Source organism: Phyllostomus hastatus, unplaced genomic scaffold (assembly GCF_019186645.2).
Source record: "Phyllostomus hastatus isolate PE091 unplaced genomic scaffold, TTU_PhHast_1.1 phas_scaffold_78, whole genome shotgun sequence".
In the NCBI taxonomy this organism is placed as follows: Eukaryota; Metazoa; Chordata; class Mammalia; order Chiroptera; family Phyllostomidae; genus Phyllostomus; species Phyllostomus hastatus.
In genome coordinates, this window is record NW_025334041.1 from 94,044,293 (window position 1) to 94,065,290 (window position 20,998).

Genomic DNA, 20,998 nt, shown 5'->3' on the forward strand with positions numbered 1-20,998 from the left:
CCCGTCAGGTTTGTGTTTTCTTTGTCTCAATTGGCCTGTTAGGTCAAAGGCAGCATAAAGCCGCATGATTTCACCTAGGATTAAGCTAAAGGAAAGGGGTTAGTATTTCAACCACAGGAAATCATGTTGTATTTCAGGAAAAACTGTAGGCAGTGAATAAATAAATCACTTTTGAAATGGGTTTCCTAGAATAAGTAGAATACCTTTTTTTGAGGGATCAACTAGACATCCTTCCTTCTCTGAAAAACCTTAAGACAGGCTTGCTGTAGGAGTAGGTAGCAGGTGACTGAGATGAGAGATGTGGCTGTCCTTGGCCCTCTTTTTTTTTTAATAAAAATTTTATTTTATTTTTAGAGAAAAGGGAAGGGAGGTAGAAAGAGAGGGAGAGAAACATCTGTTGATTGGTTGCCTCTCACGCACCCCTCAACTAGGAACTGGGCCACAACTCAGCATGTTTCCTGACTGGGACAGGTGACCTTTTGCTTTGCAGGATGATGTTCAACCAACTGAGCCATGCAGGTCAGGGCACAGTGGCCCTCTTTCTAAGGGTCTTTAAGAATTGTTTACTGAATAAAGAAGAAATTGACCTAGCAACCTAGTTTTTTACAAAATCTTAGCAGTAGACTCTGGGCTATTGCCATGAGCTTTTATCTACTTAATTTGGTTATTTTATAAGACTTACCCAAGTTATGAATAAGTGAAAATAAAGCTTTGGCCTAAAAGTCTCTTTCAAAACTCTCTTTGGGGCCACCTTACTCCCTTTCTGTAAGAAGACTCAAGAACCTTTCAGTTCTGACTATTTGGGTTCCAAGGAAGCCCCTATGATGGATAGGCCTACTGGGGGCTTCTGAAACAGCTGTATGTTTCACCCTTGCTATCTTTCTGGAACGTAGTTCATTATCATTTTCCATCTGAGGGGGAAAATTGTCCCCAAACTGAAAAGAAACAAAGCTGTGTGCTTAACACATATAGTTATGTGCTGAGGAAATTTATTGAGAGCTGCTTAAGAAAAAGGAGAGCTCTGACTGGCGTACTCAGTGGATTGAGCAGCAGCCTATGAACCACAAGGTCGCCAGTGGGGGCATGCAAGAGGCAGCATGCAACCCATCAATGTTTCTCTCCCTCCCTTCCTTCCTCCCTTCCCCTCTCTCTAAAAATGAATAAAATATTTTTTAAAAAGAATGCAATAAAATATTTTTTAAAAAAGAGAAGAAAAAGCAGGAGACCTCTGGGCCTCTGTGCACACTGGCTTCTTCTTGGGATAACACTTTGTTGTTTGAAATACCAGATTAAATGTTTCTCAGGTAAATTGCTTGTTATTTGTGTGGTTCCTATCTGACAACCCAGGGAAGATGGTTTTGAACATTGTACCTCTAAGTGTCACAGCTCAATGAAAATACACCAGTATTGCATGAAGCAGCCTAGCTACTTACAGAAAGGTTCCTTCCCCTAAATGGAAGATACAGACTTGTTTTTCATTCACTTCATTCACATTATGTACTTGCTAATTCCCTGGTTAATGAGTAATAAATTTTGACACATTGTCAAAATCAACATGTCTAAGAAAATTTTCCCCTGATACATTCATTACAACACTCACTGAATATTTATCAATTCTCTGCTGAACTGATATTTGTCAATTCATAAATATTTGTCAATTCTCTGCTGAAAGCTGGTCAGTGACTAGATACAGGATAAAGTCCAAACTACTGAACTTGATTGTCTAAGGCTTTCATCATCTGGTCTCTGTCCATCTTTTAGTCCCATTGCTTGCCCATGGGTGTGAGGCCCTGCAGACTAGCCAAACTACCTGTATAGTTGTGGATCATTCTTACCTTTGGTTCTATATTTGCTTTGAGACATCTGTTTCTTTGAGCAGAAGGCTCAAAGAACTCACAGGGTTCAGAAAACTCAACCAAGTTTTAAACCAAACTAAGTTTAAACTTGTGTCTCCTAAATGGCAATGGCTCCTTTTCCCTTCTTTGTCCACTGTTATTCATGATTATATACAAATAAACTCTTCAAGTTTGCCCCACAAAGTATTTCTCAGTGTAGGGTCAAAATGTGAAACGTTTTTCTAAATGTTTGGACGTCTAAACATTGGAATGGAGGGTTCTTTGGGACTTATTGGGCCATAGAATCCTACTCCCTGCCTACATTCTCCATCTGGAGAAGAACCTGACCTTGTGCCCTTCATGGCTGCCCACTTGGCCAGCCCTTAGGAATAACACAGCACAGTTCACTCAGACTTAAGAGCGTAACTAGCAGCTCAAATTCTAGACCTACCTTGAATGTCTATTGATTAGCCAGTCCTGAGTTGCATCTCTGTGTGAGACCCACAGTTTTGAGCCCTGTGGGGCAGAAAGGAGCCACTTTACTGTGGCAGTGTGTGACACACTACAGTTTGGAACCTGTTTCCTATAAAGGAGGGCTAGTCTTGAGTATAGTTGTCATAGGACTTTTAAAGCCTTTAGTCTTTTTCTAAAATCTACATGGGAACTCGGTGTTTAGAATCTTTCCTGGGAGAAAAATGGCCATCAACATGGTATTCACCCACCTTCTACCTTTCCCACCAGTCTTGTTCTTTTTAATCTTGTGCTTTCCACAGTGGCTGGACTATTGGGGAATAAATACAAACCCCATCGCTTGTATTGCAGTTGTGCTCTAAAGTGCAGGAATGTTCCTATACTTTTCCTGCCCTGGCCCTACCCATTATGTTGTAGTCTATGTCCCTACAGAAATAGTAAGCTCTGTGAGGATAAGAACTATACACTTCTTGTTTGCCTTTGTCTTCACATCATCGGCATGATGTCTCTTGCATACACATCCTGTAAATATTTGCTCCTAAATGAAAAAATCAGGGTGTGAGCCTGAGTTCTAGCCTTCAAGATCTATTTTCAGACACCTTAAACTCTACCACTCTTAGAGTACCACTCTAGAGTACCAGTCTTGGGAAGACTGACCAGCCTCCCCAAAATCCAAATCCTTGGTCCAAGAAGGCTGCTTTTGCTTTCCCTGTGGGCATAAGTCGGAGCATTTTTGGCTTCTTTATGGTAGTGCAATATGAATGGTGGTTAAGAAACTCTGAGGGGCCTTCTGGTCAAGATGGCAGCATAGGCAGACATGACTTGCCTCTTCACATAACATACCAAAATTACAACTAAAATATAGAACAGCCATCACTCAGAACTATCAGAAAGCATGCTCTTCCTGGGGTGGCTCAGTGGACTGAGCACTGGCCTGTGAACCAAAGGACAATAGATTTGATTACCAGTCAGAGCACATGCCTGGGTTGTGAGCCAGGTTCCCCAGTGTGCGGTGTAGGAGAGGCAACCACGCATTGATGTTTCTCTCCCTCTGTTTCTCCCTCCTTTCCCCTCTATCTAAAAATAGATCAATAAAATCTTAAACAAATAAAAAAGAACAGTCAGAAATCAAGTTGAATGGAATTCTGACAACTACAGAATTAAAGAAACCACACCCATTCAGACTTGTAGGAGGGGCGCAGACATGGAATGGTCTGGTCCCTCACCCATGTGTGGTGGACAAAAATGTGAGAGGGATAGCTAGTGAATGAGGAGTTCCAGCCCAACACCTGGCTCCCCAGTGCAGGGTCCCAGTGCCAGAAATATAAGTCCCCACAACTTTGGCTGCAAAACCCAGAGGGGATTGAGTTGGTGGAAGAAACTGACGGATCCCCAGGCAGTTCCCCTTAAAGAACTCACAGGGACTCACCTATTCAGACTTGCTCCCTCTGAGCTCCAACACTATGGTAGCAGCTTTAAAGGCACCAGGGGCACACTTAGAGGAACTGAAATGTCTGGCATCACGGTGAGCAGAGGCCATTGTCCCTTTTTGAAACCCTCCCCCCACAGAGCTGGCAAGCTAGTACCATATCTGAGACTACATCAGCCTGGCTAAAACTGTTTAACCTGCCTTGAAGATCCTGAGAGACTCTGCCCCTCCAAATTTGCAGGCCCACCAAAGCTGCTTTTCCCTGTGAATGGCTGATCTGGACTCAGGCTTCACAACTTCCTAAATCCTCTCAAGTAACAGCAAGCCTCAGTGAGCCCCTCACCCTGGCACTAGCAGCAGCCAGCCTAGATTCACAACCTGGCTTTGCCTGGGAATCTCTAAGCCCAGCACAAGTAGCAGCCATCTCAAATTGCTTTATAGCTCAGTCAGGGTGTCCCTGGGCAAAACAGGTAGGTGCTGTCCTTGGCCTGCACCACCCAGTAAATCCCAGAGCCAGCACACCCAGTGGACAGCTACAAGACCATGTTGGAGCAGCACCACACTGCCCCTGCACAGTTGATCCTCTGTGGAGGACAGTTATCACAGCCAATCCTTGCAGCTGACTGGCCTGGGTAAATCCCTCCCATTGATCTGTCAACAGCAATGAAGGCTCAACTACAAGAGTAGGGTGTACTCAGCCCACACAAAGGGCGCACCCAGCGCCCTTGAGTACCCAGCACCCTTGAATAACCCTTGGGTTATAGGGGATGCTGTGCTACTGGACCCTACAGGACTCCCACTACATTAGACCATGCTACCAAGACACAGAGCCAAGGTAGCTCTACCTAATACATAGAAACAAACACAGGGAGGCTGCCAAAATGAGGAGACAAAGAAACATGACCCAGATGAAAGAATGGATCAAAACTAGAAAAAGAGCTAAATGAAATGGAGATAAGCAATCTCTTAGATGCAGAGGTTAAAATATTGGGTATAAGGATGCTCAAGGAACTTAGTGAGGACCTCAGCAGCATAAAAAGGATCCAGTCAGAAACAAAGGATACACTAATTGAAATAAAGAACAACTCACAGGGAAACAACAATAGAATGGATGAAGCCAAGAACCAAATCAATGATTTGGAACACAAGGAAGCAAAAAACAACCATGCAGAACAAGAAGAGAAAAGAATCCAAAAAATGAGGATAGGATAAGCAGCCTCTGGGACATTTTCAAGAGGTACAACATTCACATCATATGGGTGCCAGAAGGAGAAGAGATAGAGCAAGGAATTGGAAATCTATTTGAGAAAATAATGAAAGTAAACTTTCCTAATTTGGTGAAGTAAAGAGTCATTTAAGTCCAGGAACCACAGAGTCCCAAACAAGATAGATGCAAAGAGGCCCACTCTAAGACACATCATAATGAAAATGCCAAAGGTTACAGATAGAGAATCTTAAAAGCAGGAAGGGAAAAGCAGTTGGTTGCCTACAGAGTGGTTCTCATCAGACTGTCAGCTGATTTCTTAGAAAAAAAACTTTGCAGGCTAGAAGGGATTGGCAAGAAATATTCAAAGCCATGAAAAGCAGGGGCATGTAGTCAAGATTGCTCTATATAGCAAAGCTATCATTTAGAATTGAAGGGCAGATAAAGAGCTTCCCAGACAAGAAAAAACTAAAGGAGTTTTATCACCACCAAACCATTATTATATGAAGTGTTAAAGGGACTTATTTAAGAAAAATAAAATCAAAACTATGAACAATAAAGTGGCAAAAAATACAAATCTATAAACAATTGAGTCTAAAGAAACAAACTATGCAAACAAGACAAATAGAGACAGAATCGTGGATACAGAGGGTGTTTTGATGGTTGCCAGGTAGGAAAAGACTGGGGGAATGGGTGAAGAGGTGAGGGGATTAAGAAGTGCAAATAGGCGGTTACAGAACAGCCATGGGATATAAAGTACAGTGTAGGAATGGAGTAGCCAAAGAACTTAAATGCATGAACCGTGGACATGAACAATGGTGGGGGGATTGCCTGAGGGAGTGGGGGTTGCTGGGTGGAGAGTGGCAAAGGAGAAAAAATCAGGACAACTGTAAGAGCATAACCAATAAAATGTAATTAATAAAAAAAAAAGACAGAAAGAAACTCTGGAACCAGACTACCTGGTTCAAATACTGACCATACCACTTGTCAGTGATAAGCTCTTAGATAACTAACTTAAGTTACTTATCTTGTCTCTGTCTTGCCTTCTTTATAAGTAAAGGGGACGTAACTAATGATAGTACCTATCTCAGATTGTTAAGATGTATGAAGTATTTAGAATAATGCTTGTCTTGGTAATGTTGGCTATAGTGATGATGATGATAATGAATTCATCAGTCAGTTCTGTATCTAAGAAAGTTGTCATGTGACACCCCTCCTTTTCTTTTAAACCACTTGCCATTCCAATATTTGCAGACCCATCATAGAAGGGTCTGTGATGACCCTTCTATGTTAGAATGAGCACTAGTTTTGTCATGGGTCCAGCTTAGGTTTGCTTATATAATGAATTTGGTTTTAGTGTCAAACATTTTCCTCTTCCTTTTCTTTTCATAGAGTTTAATTCTCAAATAAATATTTTTGTTTTGTTTTAAGGAAAAAGAAGAAAGTAAATAGATTTTTCACAATAAGCTTGTGGCCAGGGTGGTGTGGGGCCTTCCTCCAACCTGAGCTCTGCTGTGGCTTTTTCATGGGATGGTGGGATGATAGTTAAGGTCTGGCCTTGACATTAGAAACACGTAGCTCTGCCATTTAATCTTGTGACCTTGACAAAGTTCTTAACCTTTCAGAAGCTGTTTTTAAACCACCCCTGCCCCCCCCAAAAAAATATCACCAGGTAGAATTAAATGAAATAAAGTATGAAAAATTTTAACTCAGTGCCTGGCATAAAGTAACTGTTCAGTGAATGGTGTTTATTATGATTAGTGCTGTTTTTAGGAGAGATTGGAATTAGAGGTGGGATGATGACTATCCTTTGGGATTCTCCTGTAAATTGTTTAAGACAAATTAGGTTTCTATCAAAGGAAGGGAATGAAAGTCTAAGAACTGTTATTTCTCTGATTCTTTTTCATTATCTGCTTTCCAAAGGTTTTAATTTTTCATCCTCTGGAAGAGAAGATGTTGATGTGAGAACATTAGGAAATGGTAAGGTTGCAACAGCATCACTCGACCAGAACTAACTCTCAGATTGTCATCCTTTCAGACTCTAGTCACTTCCTCAAAACCAAAGCAGGCAGAGCTCAGAGCTTCTCTCCAAGTGAGAAAGCTTTGTGGACTATGGAGCTACCTCTATAAATTACATGATTGTTATGTTTTATAGGGCTCATTTCTTCAGAGGCCATTTTTATTGCATGCCTGTAGGTTACAAGGGACTTACGTGCATTAACGAGGAGGTACCTGATATTTTCCAAAAGTCTGATTATTAACTGTTCCATTTAATAACATTTCAGCAGGACCAGTACAGTTTTTAAAATGCACATCTTCATTTTAAAAAAGTGATTTGCTCTTTTAGCCCTCATTTCTCTCATTTTACACTGTTGCCTTACAAGAAAAATGAGAGTTAATCCTGAGCTATTGAGATTTATAGTCCCCTCCTCTCATAGAATCACAGCTCTTCTGTTTCACTAGTGGATTGGGCTAGGAGGATGGATTTCAACTTGCTACACCTTGGCATCACTGCATGTGACAACATTTCACTAGAGTAACCAAGTCAATTAGCGGTTGTTTAGATTTTACTTTGTAATTAACACAGGCTTGTTCCTGGACCTTTGGGAAAACAGTCACTTTCACATATTGCCTGTGCTGGGGTCTAGCCACCCCAGAAAGTCCCTTGATTCTTTTCACACATGCTTCCCTCCCCCAGATGTAGCTAAACTTTCAGTCCTCTAGAGCTCAACTCGTTTTTTCACACCTCCTAACCCTCTTGCATTAGCCCGAATGTTAACTCCATCAACACGTTTCTGTTTCACGGCGGGGTGTGTGCTGCCAGGAAGGCCCTTTGCAATTGAGCTGGTGAATCCTCATAGAGTACATTTCACTTCACAAGAAATTAAGGAACTTCAGCAGGTAAACCACTTCATGACATGGAAATCATCCTGTTTCTGCAGCTCTGTAACTGACTGAGAGTTGCTAATTGTTTTTCTTTTTCTGCTACTACAGAAAATTAATAAGTCGTCTAACAAAATCCAAGTCCGTGACTTGCAGCTTGTCACAAGGTAAGGGTAGGCTCACTGGAGATAATTTCAAAAGGGAAGTGTCAGTTGTAGATCATGTATCTGATAAGGGAATTATATCCAGAATATATCAAGAACTCTTACAACTCAATTATAAGGGAACAACCAATTAATAATAGGGAGATGGTTAAATGGACATGTCTCCAAAGAGGATATATGAATAAACCAATGAATACATTTGAAAATTCTCAATACCATTAATAATTAGTGAAATGCAAATGAAAATCACAAGTCTTACTTCACACTCACTATGATAGCTATAATCAAAAAGGTGGAAAATAGCAAATGTTGGCAAGAAAGTGGGAAGATTGTAGTCTTCCTAAATTGCTGTTGGATTGTAAGTGCGGCCAGTTTGGAAAAGAGTTTGGAGGCCTCTCCAAGGGTTAACATATGACCCAGCAATTCTACTTCTAGATATATACCCAAGATAAATGAAAATGTACATCTACACAAAAATCTACATGGATGTTTATGGTAGTGTGATTTATAATAGCAAAAAAAGTCCATGGATAAACAAAATGTGGTATATCCACAATGCGATGGAATACTATTCGGTAATACAAAGGGATGAAGGAAAAATAAAGGAATGAAGTACTAATACATACTCCAATATGACGAACCTTGGAAACATTATGCAGTAAAAGAAGTCAGACACCAAACACCACATATTGTATGATTCCATGTTACATGGCATGTCCAGAGTAGGGGAATCTGCAGAGACAGACTCAATTAATGCTTGCCAAGGGCCAGGGAAATGGGGGTGGGAAGTGACTGTAAAGGGTATGGAGTTTCTCTTCGGGGCGAAGACAGTATTCTAAAATGAGATGGTGGTAGTAGCTGCACAACTCTGCAAGCATACTAAAAGTCACTGGAGTGTATAGTTAAAACAGGAGGGGAATTATATGTGAACTATACCTCAATAGAGCCATTTTGAAAGAAAGGGAAATCGGGGGCAAGGCTTGTGTGTATTTTATATATTCAGACAAACTTTGTTTTATTGTTTTTGTTTAGAGAAGCAATAGGACATATGAAAGAAGGTGAAGAAGAAAAGACCAAGACCTATAGTGCCTTAATATGGACAGATAAAGCAATACAGAAGAAAGACATTGAATTCCTAAATGACATAAAGGTAGTTACATACCCTAATTGTTTGTTTTTTCCACTGCCTGTGAAAGAGTCCTTTGTTGCCTGGTTTATTACCAGTAAATCATAGAACATGGGTATTGAGGACCATGAGACCTGTTTTTAAATCCTGCCTCTGCCATTTACTAGTTGAATGGGTGGGCAATTCATCTACCCAGTTTGAGAGGCAGTCTTTTTAAGATTTTATTTATTTATTTTTAGACAGAGGAGAAAGGCAGGAGAAAGAGAGGGAGAGAAACATCAGTCAGTTGTCTCTCCTATGTGCCCTGACCGGGTCCCAACTGAGACTGAAGCTGCAACCCAGGCATGTGCCCTGACTGGAAATAGAACTGGCGACCTTTTGCTTTGCGGGACGATGCCCAATCAACTGAGCTGCTTTAGTCAGGGCCATCTGAGAGGCAGTGTTGCTAGTGACTGAGAGTCTGCCTCTGAGGACAGATGGCTAGGGTATGGCTCCTGCACCTGTATGTCTTAATTATGTGACTTTGGACAAGTGACTTAGCCTCTTCAATTTCTCCATCTATAAAATTAGAAGAATTAAATGAGTTTAGTCACATAAATCACTTACAACAGTACCTGACACATAGAAAATACTCGGCAATGCCACTTTTGTATTTGGCCCTCTATACAAAAGAAATGAAAAACAGGACTTATCTAATAGAGTTGATGCTAAGATTAAGTCAATACATAAAACATGTTATAGATGAATAAAACAGGATAATGTGTAGAGCACAAATTTTCTTGGCACATGCTAGGTTTTCCCGCACATGAGCATATCATTATAGAGGGTCTGCCTGTTTGAATATTTCTTCCCACATGCCTCTATCTTTTCCTATAATTTATTTTCAAATGCAAGGAATGAGCATAAATGGGCACAAAGATGTCCATATATAGTTATCAGAACATTGTTTAAGTGGGAAATATTTTGTAATAATCAGGATGACCGACCAGTGGGAATTGGTTGAATCTTACGGTTCATCTGTATGATGGACTACTATCACCAGGCTGTTGTTAGAAATTATGTGGTAGATGAATATTTATTGACAAAGTTTAAAATGTTCCTGACAAATGGTGAGAGAAAAAGAACAAGCTGTAAGTGTAGAGGATGATACATTGTGACTTAACCACATACACACAGGTGTGTGTGTGTGCACGTATATGTGGCTATGTAGAAAACAAGTTGGCAAAAGATACCAGAAATAGGATTTATACTTTTGAAAAGTATAAACACCCAGTAGAGAAAAATAGACAAAGGATATGAACAAACAGCTGAAAAAAGAGCAACTTCAGATGGCCAAGATCATTTATTTGAAAAGGTGTTCTACCTCCATATCAAAGAAACAATAAAACCATCACTTTCTCTGAGATCAATAACATCTATTGGTTGGAGCAGAGGAGAAGGCTGGTTGCATACATTCAGTGGACTGTAAACAAAATGAATTTCCTTTAATGAGGAAATGGTAGTACAAGTTGTGATATGATACAACTGTTTAAAAAACCTGAAATAGAACGAAGATAAAGGTGGGTCTACATCTGTGCCTTGCAGGAACACCCGTGGCATTATGAGGAAAAAGTGAAGTGCAGAATAACATTTAGAGTGGAAGTGGTTTGGTAAAAACATACACCTGCTTCTAGAAGTTCATCCATAAAACAAGGGATGGACTAGCAGGGATGTCCAGCCTTTTGGCATCTCTGGGCCACACTGGAAGAAGAGTTGTCTTGGGCCACGCAGTAAATACACAAATACTAATGAAAGCTGATGAGCAAAGAAAAGGTTTTCAGTAAATTTACAATTTTGTATTGGGCCACACTCATAGCCATCCTGGGCCGCATGCGGCTCACAGGCTGTGGGTTGGACACCCCTGTGAGCACCCCCTGTGGCCCTCCTATTCTCAGGCTCTATGATTCTGTGTCTAAGGCCTTTTGGCTTTGGGCCCTATTATCTAGGGCCTTTAGGATCATAGTTATACTGTAGATAGATATTTTTAAGATTGCAAAACAAATTTTTAAACCTCTATTTTATCACATATGTACAAGTCATTCAGAATGCTTTGGGGAAAATAAACTCATTTAAAAAATAGATTCAGAGTTCGAGGGTAGCTGTAGTGCTAATTCAGAAACAGTACTGAAAGATGAGTTTTACAGGTACAGCCTAAGTACTAAAAGGGTTTATTTTAATGGTTCACATCCCAAGTGAACTGGACTGGTGAGACTAGACACTGCTTGGCTTCTGATAATTTTTTTAAGTATAAAGGTTAAAACAGTTTTCAAATATTCCCATTGGTAAAATATATATATATGTTATATATAAGTATATAAATATATATATAATATATATTATATGTCCCCATTCTTTGAAGTCACTTCAAATTTACTACTCGTCTCCTCTCTTTTAAGGACAACCTACTTCCAAGGGGAAAACAATCATCCATGTGTGTTTATATGTGTTTCTGAAAATCCAGCAGTATGGGAACGTCAGAGTACAATGTCAGAGTAGATGAATTGGTTTCTTTTTGCCTGCTAAAATCAATCAGACCAAAAAAGACACATGCGAGTGTGCTGCCCTGAGTGTTATTTAGAAGCAGTGGTGGGTCTGCCAGCTCAGTTAGTGCTTCCTTCGACTGGCTCATGGGCCGAAGTTGTGGGAGTGACTGGACGTAAAGGAAACGGGAGAGGGGCACTCCTTGGGCAGCCACCCATTTAAAGTCAGCTGTTTCTGTAGTCGGAAGCAGAGGCCTTATCTCTACAGGTTCCTTAAAAGTTCAGCCTTCTCCTTTTGCTCTTATTGGCCAGAGAAAACCTTATGAAAGAGTTAATCTCATCAGAACAAAGTGCTATTAAAATTGAGGACTCATGGAATCATAAAGCCCATGAGTTAGTCATGGGGATGTGAACTACAGCGTGGGGAATATGGTCAGTAACATCGTAATAACTATGTGTGGTGCCAAGTGGGTAGTAGACTTATTGGGGGGGTCAGTTCATAAGTTGTATAAATGTCTGAACACTGTGCTGTACACCTGACACTAACATAATATTCAGTGTCAGCTGTAACTGGAAAAAATAAAAATTAGAATAGCAAAAACCCCCTGTGAGTTAGGAGTGGCCATTGACTCACCGCTCTGATAAAAAGCAGTCACAGCATTTCAAGTGCGTTGTTGTCAGAACTTGTTCTTTCTCTCTCGGTAGAGAACTTGGTAGAGGGAAGGCCAGACAGAAATCTTTCTTAATACGGCTTCAGGCGCTCACTGATCATGTAAATTAGAAAGGAGTTGTTCCAACAAGAATTGCAGAGCATTTAAAGTTCTTAGGAACATACATTTTTGGTTATACCCAATATCTATTTTTAAAACTTGAAATTAGTTTGCCTTGTACAACACTAACCTCTATTTCTTAATTTATATCTTATGACATAAAAGGAAATCTCTGACTGTGAGAAAAACAAACCCAAACCCCTAAAAAACTCTGAATTATAAAAAGACATGCAGTATTATTATTCTTAAGTAACTTGAATGGGGATAACAAATATTGAAAGGTCCTGGTTTATTGCACATGCTTACTTGTAATTATTATATGAAAATACTACCCTAAAGCTATGATGCAACTGCTAATTTTCCAGATACATCCTTTCATGTAACCAGAAAATAACCCTGTGAGTAGGTATATGATTCTCCTTAAAACATGCGCACTGCCTGTACACACAGGTGATGCCACCGATGCCCCACTGACTGCTGCCCGAAATCCCCACTACTAGCTTATTTCGTTGGGTTAGAAAAAAAAAAAAACTGGTAAGAACACGTCTTTTAGAAGAGCTGTGAAAGCAAAGAGCGGGATAGCACTCCAGGGTCCTAATCAATTTGTTAAATATTAGAGCAAAGGAGACTTTGGAGAACATTTCCCTCAAAGCCTTTTTTAATGGTGTGTGCTGGGGCCCAGAAAGTAAGTAATTACGGGCTAGGTTATGAGCAGCCCCACAGAGTGTGAACCTTAGGGTACTAGTTTCTACCCTGACAGCGACAGAGGGTCAGGTTCTCGAAAGAAAACATCTGTGGTGAGCCACAGCTGACAGAGGAGGTGCCAAGACGAGCTTTGCAGTGGGCAGCAAAGTAGACTTTCTAGTTGTGTGTCGTATCCTCCTCTAGGACTTAAAGATTGACCAGAAAACACCTCTCCGGGTCCTTCACCGGCGGCCCCTGGCTGTACGAGCTCGTATCATTCACTCCATGGAGACACGCTATGAGGATGAGCACCATTTCCGCCTCTACCTGAAGACGCAGGCTGGAACGTATCCTTTCAGCTTCCACATGGCAGGAATCCAACCAGAACCCTTTTGGAGGAGTTCATGCTGCCCTAAAAAAAATAGGTTCAACTTGATCTAGGAGGGTAGTAGGGAAAGGATTAAGTTGGAGAATATTTGTGGCGAGGGGCTTGAGTGGTTTTTTCCCCATTAAATTTGTATTTTTCAAAATGACATTTTAAACCATGAGGCAGCAGTCAGTTCAATGTGATCTTTAAAATATTTAGTGTCTTATACAATGCCGAATCCATAGTAAGTACTCAGGAGACACTTCTGATCAATTCATTTGCTGTCTTTACACAGTTTTTTAAAATCCTCACTTGAAGATATTTTGTTGTTGTTTTTCTTGATTTTAGAGAGGAAAGGAGAGAAACATTGGTGTGAAAAACATCTATCAGTTGCTTCCCGTATGTGCCCTGACTGGGAATTGAACCCACAACCTTTTGGTATACAGATGACGCTGCAACCAACTGGGCAACCTGGCCAGAACTGTCTGTTTACATTTTACCAATCACATATTCATTACCACAGTTGGGTCCTTTCAACTTTTCTGAGCATTTGCCCCAGATGATTAAACACTGATAGCAGGTAGGAGTGGCCCTACTTTTATATAATGATCTTTTTTGGCCCCTGGTCCATACCGAGAAAATAGGCCAAGGCTGATCACTTGTTGATAACCTACTCACTCTGCCTTGCACGGTTTTGTATCAAGTCTCAGTTGCTGGTTAAAAAATATTAGAGCTGTCGTCTTAGAGAGCTGTTGTCATCTTAGCTTCATTTTGCTTTTTAAAGTTGCCTCTAGTTTTTATTTGTTTCTTGGTTTCATATTTTTTGTGAACCAATAGCATGAAGTGATAAAATGCCTTCTAACTAGTATAAAACTAATGATATACTTATGGATATAAGAGGAAAACATGCCAAGTTTTAATCATCAGAGAGCATTCTTACCATATGTAATTAGTCTGCCTCCCCTTCCCCACCAACCTCCTCACCTCTCTGTCGCCGTTGTCCCACCCCAGGAGTGACCAGGATTCCCCCCACCCCTTGGAAACAGGTATAGGTAACTTCTAAAATCTCCTAAATTTTTACCACTTGGAATAAGGGATGGTTTACTTAGGCTGCAGTGTACAGGTCTTTGTATCTTTGTTATTTGAAGCAATCTGCCTATTATAGATGGAATGAGAATGGGATTTCAAAGAAATTACAGATTTTTAAAAAAAAATTCTTTTTACCTTATCCCAGCTTTAGTTCTGGTATACTAGCGAGAAATGCAGTGGTATTTTGGAGAAGCTATTATCTTTTCAATCTCATTAAAATATTTTTACAACCAGCCATGTATACAACACATGTAACTTAAGGCATTAGTCAAGAAAGACTGTTGGGGAAAGCTTTAGATACTATGTGGTTATACACAGAAGTATGTGAATTTTTCACATGTATTGCTCAGTACGCTGAACTAGTTCATTTCACTTACACTCATCCCTCTTGGTATGATTAAGAACCATTCTGGACCTTATAGTTGGTTTTGGGGGGGCTTTTTCGTCATCTCCCCTCATCATTGCCACTCAGAAGTAGCATTATCTAAAGAAAGTGAAAAAGAAAGAATGATAGTTGTTGTTAAGTAATTATGAGTTTAGTAAAGAAGACAGTTACTAGATAATTACATGTCTTATGCCTGAATCAAAACATTTGGTGAAAATAGAGTGAATAAACTTTCAGAAAGTAAGGATATATCAGAATATTATGGTATTTTTTAATTCATCATCTGAGAACATTTTTCCTATTCAAGTTATATTAAATTTTTTTCTAGATTTTATTTATTTTCAGAGAGAGGGGAAGAGAGGGAGGAGAGGGGGAGAAACATTGATGTGCAAGAAAAATATCAGTTGGTTGCCTTTTACACGCCCTCAGCCCACAGCCCTGGCATGTGCTCTGACTGGGAATTGAACCAGCGACCTTTTGGTTCACAGGCTGGTTGCTCAATCTACTGAGCCACACCAACCAGGGCTGTATTACATTTTTATACTAAGTGCTGGTTAACAGACCACAATATAATGGTGAATGAACTTTTACTGAATGTTGGCAAAAACACCTTTCAGATAAAGATTGTCCAGGCTGTAGTAGAGTCCTGTGTAAGGAATGTTCACATAATCTTTTTGATAAGTGATTCCAGGATTAGTCATTGACTTCAAAATTTGAAGACCTATGAGCAAAACACGAGGTTGCCCCTTTGAAAAGGAGAGAGAATTTAGTTAATTCTCTTGCTAACCATGTTTCCTGAACAACTAGAACTTAGGTCCTCTAATAATCCTTCTGAAGGGCCTTCTTCAGACGAAATTGTCTTATTGTCCCTCTCATCCTATTGCCATGTGTCACTGGGTCATATTACAAGGAAAGCCATCACTGAGGTCACTCAGTAGGACTGGAAACCTATCACCTGGCAGATACTGGCTGCTATTATTGAAAAACAGGACTAGAAAGATGTCAAAATGGAAGTTGTGGCAAAGAAAAAATAGCTGAGATTAAAAAATATATATTATATAATATATATTTATAATATATGCATTAGGTTGGCCAAAAAGTCTGTTTAGTTTTTTTCCCATAAATAAAAGACACATTTTTCATTTTCACCAGTAACTTTATTGATTTATATATTGAGTATGTCGACTATCTCTTGTGTGGTAGAACATTGATTGTTCTCAATTAATGTCTCGATTGGATCGCTATCAACTTTAACTGGTCTACCGACCTGTGGAACATCACTCAGAGAGAAATCTTGAGCACAAAACTTCGCAAACCACTATTGACATGTTCGATCAGTCACAGCACCATTTCCATATACTGCAAAAATCTTTTTGTGTGTGTTTCAGTCAAATTTTTACCTTTCTTGAAATAATAAAGCATAATATGCCAAAAATGTTGCAGATCTTCCACATTCAAAATTAAAATGGTTGCACAAAAATTCACCAATTTTTTTTAAATGCATACTGATATGTCAGCTGTCACAAATTAAGTTAAAAACAAGGAAGTGCTACTAAGAGCCATCTTATGGAAAAAACCAAATGAACTTTTTGACCAACCCAGTAAATATAGCATTTCTCTACAGTTTATTTTGAAAATCCATACCCAATCCTTGGCACTTGGAGGTGAGCTAAAGAAAAAAGAAAATGATGATTCTTGGTAAGTTTGATGTAATGTCAACACAAGTCCTGGGTCCTGGTGTTGGCTGCCAGGCTGGTAAAAACCAGCTTGCTGTAGCTTATTTTCTAAGACGTATGTCACAAGTCACAGCTCAGAAATAACCTCTCTTTTGTAACATTTCTACTTTTGTTATTTCTCTTTCACCTATCAAATCTCACCAAACAATTGGTACTGCATGGCTATGTTATTTTTCCTTAAACAAACTCCAGCTACATTAAAGAGTTTGTACATGGAGACTTTGGGAGAACCAAGCCGAACATTGGCTCTCTGATGGATGTGACTGCAGACATTCTTGAGCTGGATGTTGAGGTAAACCATTTTATTGTCCGTTTGCACCTTGAATTCAAAAGTATGCTTCTTTGGCATTAAGTCAAATAGTACTACTCACCTTAAGAGGTGTTCAAAAATGGTGAGAATCTTATAATAGCATTATAATGCAGGGAGGGTCTATCTTGGAATTTTTATATCTTAAAAAAAAGGTCTTATTTATGATTCTTGCAAATATGTAGCTAACTTACTGTTCTTTACACATGTCGTAAGATCTAAACCCTTAAAACAAGCATGGAAATGAAGTTGTAAGTGCCCTTCCTATGTCCTTTGATTCTGTACTTCATTCCCATACTAATTTTGTCTTACAAAGAATTTAAGGCAGCCTACTCAGAAATGTATGTTCAAGACAGGTAGGGAATGCAATGAGCCAGTGGTTATTAATGAAAGCAGTTCTGTGGACCCCTAGAATGTGGTCCAAATTCTCCACTCTCATAATCTGAATTGGAACAAGGTTAACTTTGCAAGTAATTGGAATGGACAGAATGGATCTTTCCGGAAGTTCTCCATAAGTAGTTTTCTCATTTGAGCATCTGCAGGTATTGAGTCCCGAGTTGTGCTCCCATTAGGAATAGAGTCCCTGCCCACCCCCACCCCTCCAGTTTTGGGAGAGGCTAACATTTTGTACTTGGAACTTGTACCCGTTATAAAAAGAAGTGAGTATAGTTGCCTAGGGTAAAAGCAGCTATGGTAGTCCAGAGATCACTGGAGCATTATCACCTCACCGACAGTTCTCTTGAGAGCTTTCAGATTAGATCATACTCCACTCAGCTGGTGATAGCATTTTCAGGGTTGCAGGTGGCCTCCTCAAAGAGAGTATCATTTGGACGAAGACACTTTTCTGTTAAAGAAAACCTCAGTTGCACTTGTCTTCTTTACTTTACTCTGTAGAACAGTTTAGGAATGTCAGAGTTACAGGCCAGTGTTTCTCAGCTCTGATTATCCATTAGAATCGCTTGTAGAGCCTTTTGAACCTTATAGCATGCCTGCCCTCCCCTGTGTGCGACACATGCTGATTATGATCAGAAAGGTTTAGTTTTCAGGCTTGAGAAACCACCCATTACCTTATATGGGTGTTGGGTATATGGCTGTATTCTGAAATAGTACAAAAATATTTTCTTGGGATTTGTGAAAGGTACACATGTACACATGCAGTACTTACTTGGGCTTTTGTAATAAAATTTTTATGAATCTGGTATGTGAGGTGACTCACTGATCAACTTAAAAATCCAAGTTTTTAACTTTACATCCCAAAAACAACACAGTACAGCGGATTTTAAAAAAACTTTCTCCTAAATTAGGCCCTCCAGGGTAGTTAAGATGAGGTGCAATTTAATACTTCTAATCCCTGGAATGTGGCACAAAATAGTCTGGTACTGTAATTTCATTTGGTTTTGTTTTAGAAGAACTAGACCAGGGCGAGTAGAAATATGGGAAAAGGAAAAGGATCAGAAGAATAAAAGTTGCTGAGATTTCAGAGGGAAAGTTGGTATTGCCAACTGAATGTTCACTTTTAACTTAGCTACTTTTGCTAATTAAAAAAATTATAAGTGTACTCTAGTCTCTTATCAGTCAAAAGGCACAATTAATAACCAGCTGAGTAACCAAATACTTAATAAATTCAGCAACAGACTGCAGATCCAAGAATCCCAAGGCCTAGAATTGGGTTTAGGATGTTAAATTGTATTCATTGGCTCTTTTCTTTAAATGTGATTTCTTCTGTTATAGTAATATTAGGAGTATTAAATTTATACAGCATTATCAGCAAGTGCTTCCTAGAACAGCAATATGTTTTAATGACTTGTTTTCTTCCCTTTAGTCTGTAGATGTTGACTGGCCCCCTGCTCTGGATGACTAGCTCTCAAATTTGGAAGCAGAGTAGGGTTTTCACGGCACGATGTGGACGTCCATTCAGCATACACTGTAAAACAGCTGTTTACGCACTATAACGGTATCTTGGAAACTATTTGGATCATGTTGATCTATTTATTTTTAAACTTGTAACATCTCAGGATCCACATACAGTATGTGTATATTGTGTGTTACATTGTTCTAAGGATGTCTTAATGATTTTTCTTGTTCCCTCTCCAACCTCCATGATCCAAAACTATGAATAATGAAACCATTCTCTATCTTAATTTTCATTTAGAGAGGTACACAAACAGGATGCATTCTCTGATAATCTTAAGAAGCTGTAATTTCTTCCAGCAAAACTTCCTTTCACAAGAGAAATACCACCTTTAAAATCATGTTCTAAATTTTTTAAATGATTTAATAAGCTATACCTATATTTATGCAGCACAGTATCTTATAATAAGATATCAAATGCAAATCTGACACCATTAATGTTTTTCCCAGTAAGCTTCTAGCAAGCTATTACCAGTAGAGGTACTTTTGGTGTGATTTATCACAAATGCTAATGACTTCAAGTTACTATTTTGACAATCTAAAATGGTCAATACCTTTCCTGGGAAAGGAAAGTAAAACCTTAGGAATCAAGGCTTACCATGGTAAGAGACTTTAAAAAAGCTTTTAAATAAGGAGACACAAGTGCCTTCAATAACTTCAATGCCAGGGATAAGATTTTGAAAAACTGAAATTGCCAAATGAAGGTAAGCTGATATTATTCCAGAGTGCTTCAATATATTATCTAACCTCAAACATCCTCATCAGGTAAATAGGATATCATCATCACCACTTTATAAATATGAAAACCAAAGAACAGAAGTTAAATGATTTAGCTAAAATTGTTAGTTGCTTTCCTATCTAAGACTAGAACTTAAAGTTTCCTGGTCTGTAGGTCCTTTCTAATAAGCCTTACTATTGAGCACATAGTGTATGAAGGCAGCAGTTGAGGATGTCATTTACATGCACGTAACCATGAGAATTGACTTTTGTAATTTAGATGCCAAATCAAGGAGCTTACCCCAAAATAGCCCAAGTGTATTTCATATGATCTCATATGATTAACATTTGTTAGTAAGTTAATCAATTGGTACAATGAAGAGGAAAAACATTAAATAAGCAAAATCTGAAGAAAATGGCTGAGTCATTAAGAGAAAACTTTCAGAAAGGAGTCTCATTAAAATTTCACACTTAAGTGTAATTTCTGTCAGCCTGATCCAACTGTCTGAGCTTATTTTACAACATGTGTGACTTGGATAGTATTGGATTGCTCAGTTTCCCTCTCTACATTAAACACAATTCATAGATACTAAGATGTATTATTCACTACAGAAATCAGGAAAATGTTTTGACATGAAATTTCATTATGTGAATAATAGCAATTTTTTTCACTATTTTCAATGCCATAAAATGAGAAAGATAATAAAAATTAACTTTTGATAAAAAGGTAAGAACTTTTGTGTGCATGTCTCTTGGTTTCTGGGGAAATTTTGCTACAAAAGAGATTTAAGAACCTCCATAGCCAGCTTAAATTAGAAGACTTCTACCTCTTAAATTTCTATCCCTGTGGTTATGCAAAATTTCAAGAAAAGAGTAAACTTTAGTTTTAAGTACTTGTTCCAAGTGTTCATAGGATTATGAGCCACAAATTAACGTAGATCTTTGTTTACGCAGAACTCATTAAGTGATCAAAGTATTATAGTTTGTTTTGCCTATATAAAAACATTTTAAAATTAGTTTTGTGATCTCTTATTGCTTTAAATTAAATCTTTTAAATAATACTTAGAGAAAGGGTCATTTGTACTGCTTAACATTTCTGCCCCAAATATAGTCTGTGGTTTAGTTTAGTAAAAATACCAACTCTAAATACCTGGAAAAGTAAAAATAAATAAATAGAAGCTGGGAAAATGAAAAATTCCTAAATAAGATAACTGGTTGCATTTTCAAATTATGTAGAATTAAGTTATTAGTTAAATTTCCATTTCCAAAGAGAAAAACATCTTACTTAGGTAGATATTTTCTTTTGGAGCTTTATTTTTTGATTTTTAAGTCCACATAAGAGAATGAACTTTGATATAAGCTTTTCTGAATTAATTTTTCTTAAGTGGTGCCTTTATTATG

At 38.8% G+C, this 20,998-nt stretch overlaps 1 protein-coding gene across 4 annotated transcripts in view; it reads left to right on the forward strand.

Annotated features, from left to right (window-relative positions):
* The window catches only part of PUS10 (pseudouridine synthase 10), a 67,210-nt gene extending 46,655 nt beyond the window's left edge, over positions 1–20,555 (forward strand). For 2 of the 4 annotated variants that reach the window (XM_045828527.1, XM_045828528.1), the window contains exons 12-18: positions 6,863–6,919; positions 7,764–7,840; positions 7,934–7,989; positions 9,019–9,136; positions 13,290–13,432; positions 16,855–16,954; positions 18,792–20,554. In XM_045828527.1, the coding sequence (XP_045684483.1) occupies positions 6,863–6,919; positions 7,764–7,840; positions 7,934–7,989; positions 9,019–9,136; positions 13,290–13,432; positions 16,855–16,954; positions 18,792–18,830 (590 nt within the window). In that variant the 3' untranslated portion in view covers positions 18,831–20,554. Of the gene's footprint in view, positions 1–6,862; positions 6,920–7,763; positions 7,841–7,933; positions 7,990–9,018; positions 9,137–13,289; positions 13,433–16,854; positions 16,955–18,791 lie in introns of all 4 variants that reach the window. The other 2 variants (XM_045828525.1, XM_045828529.1) reach the window with 2 other exon arrangements.
* Positions 20,556–20,998: the final 443 nt, after the last annotated feature.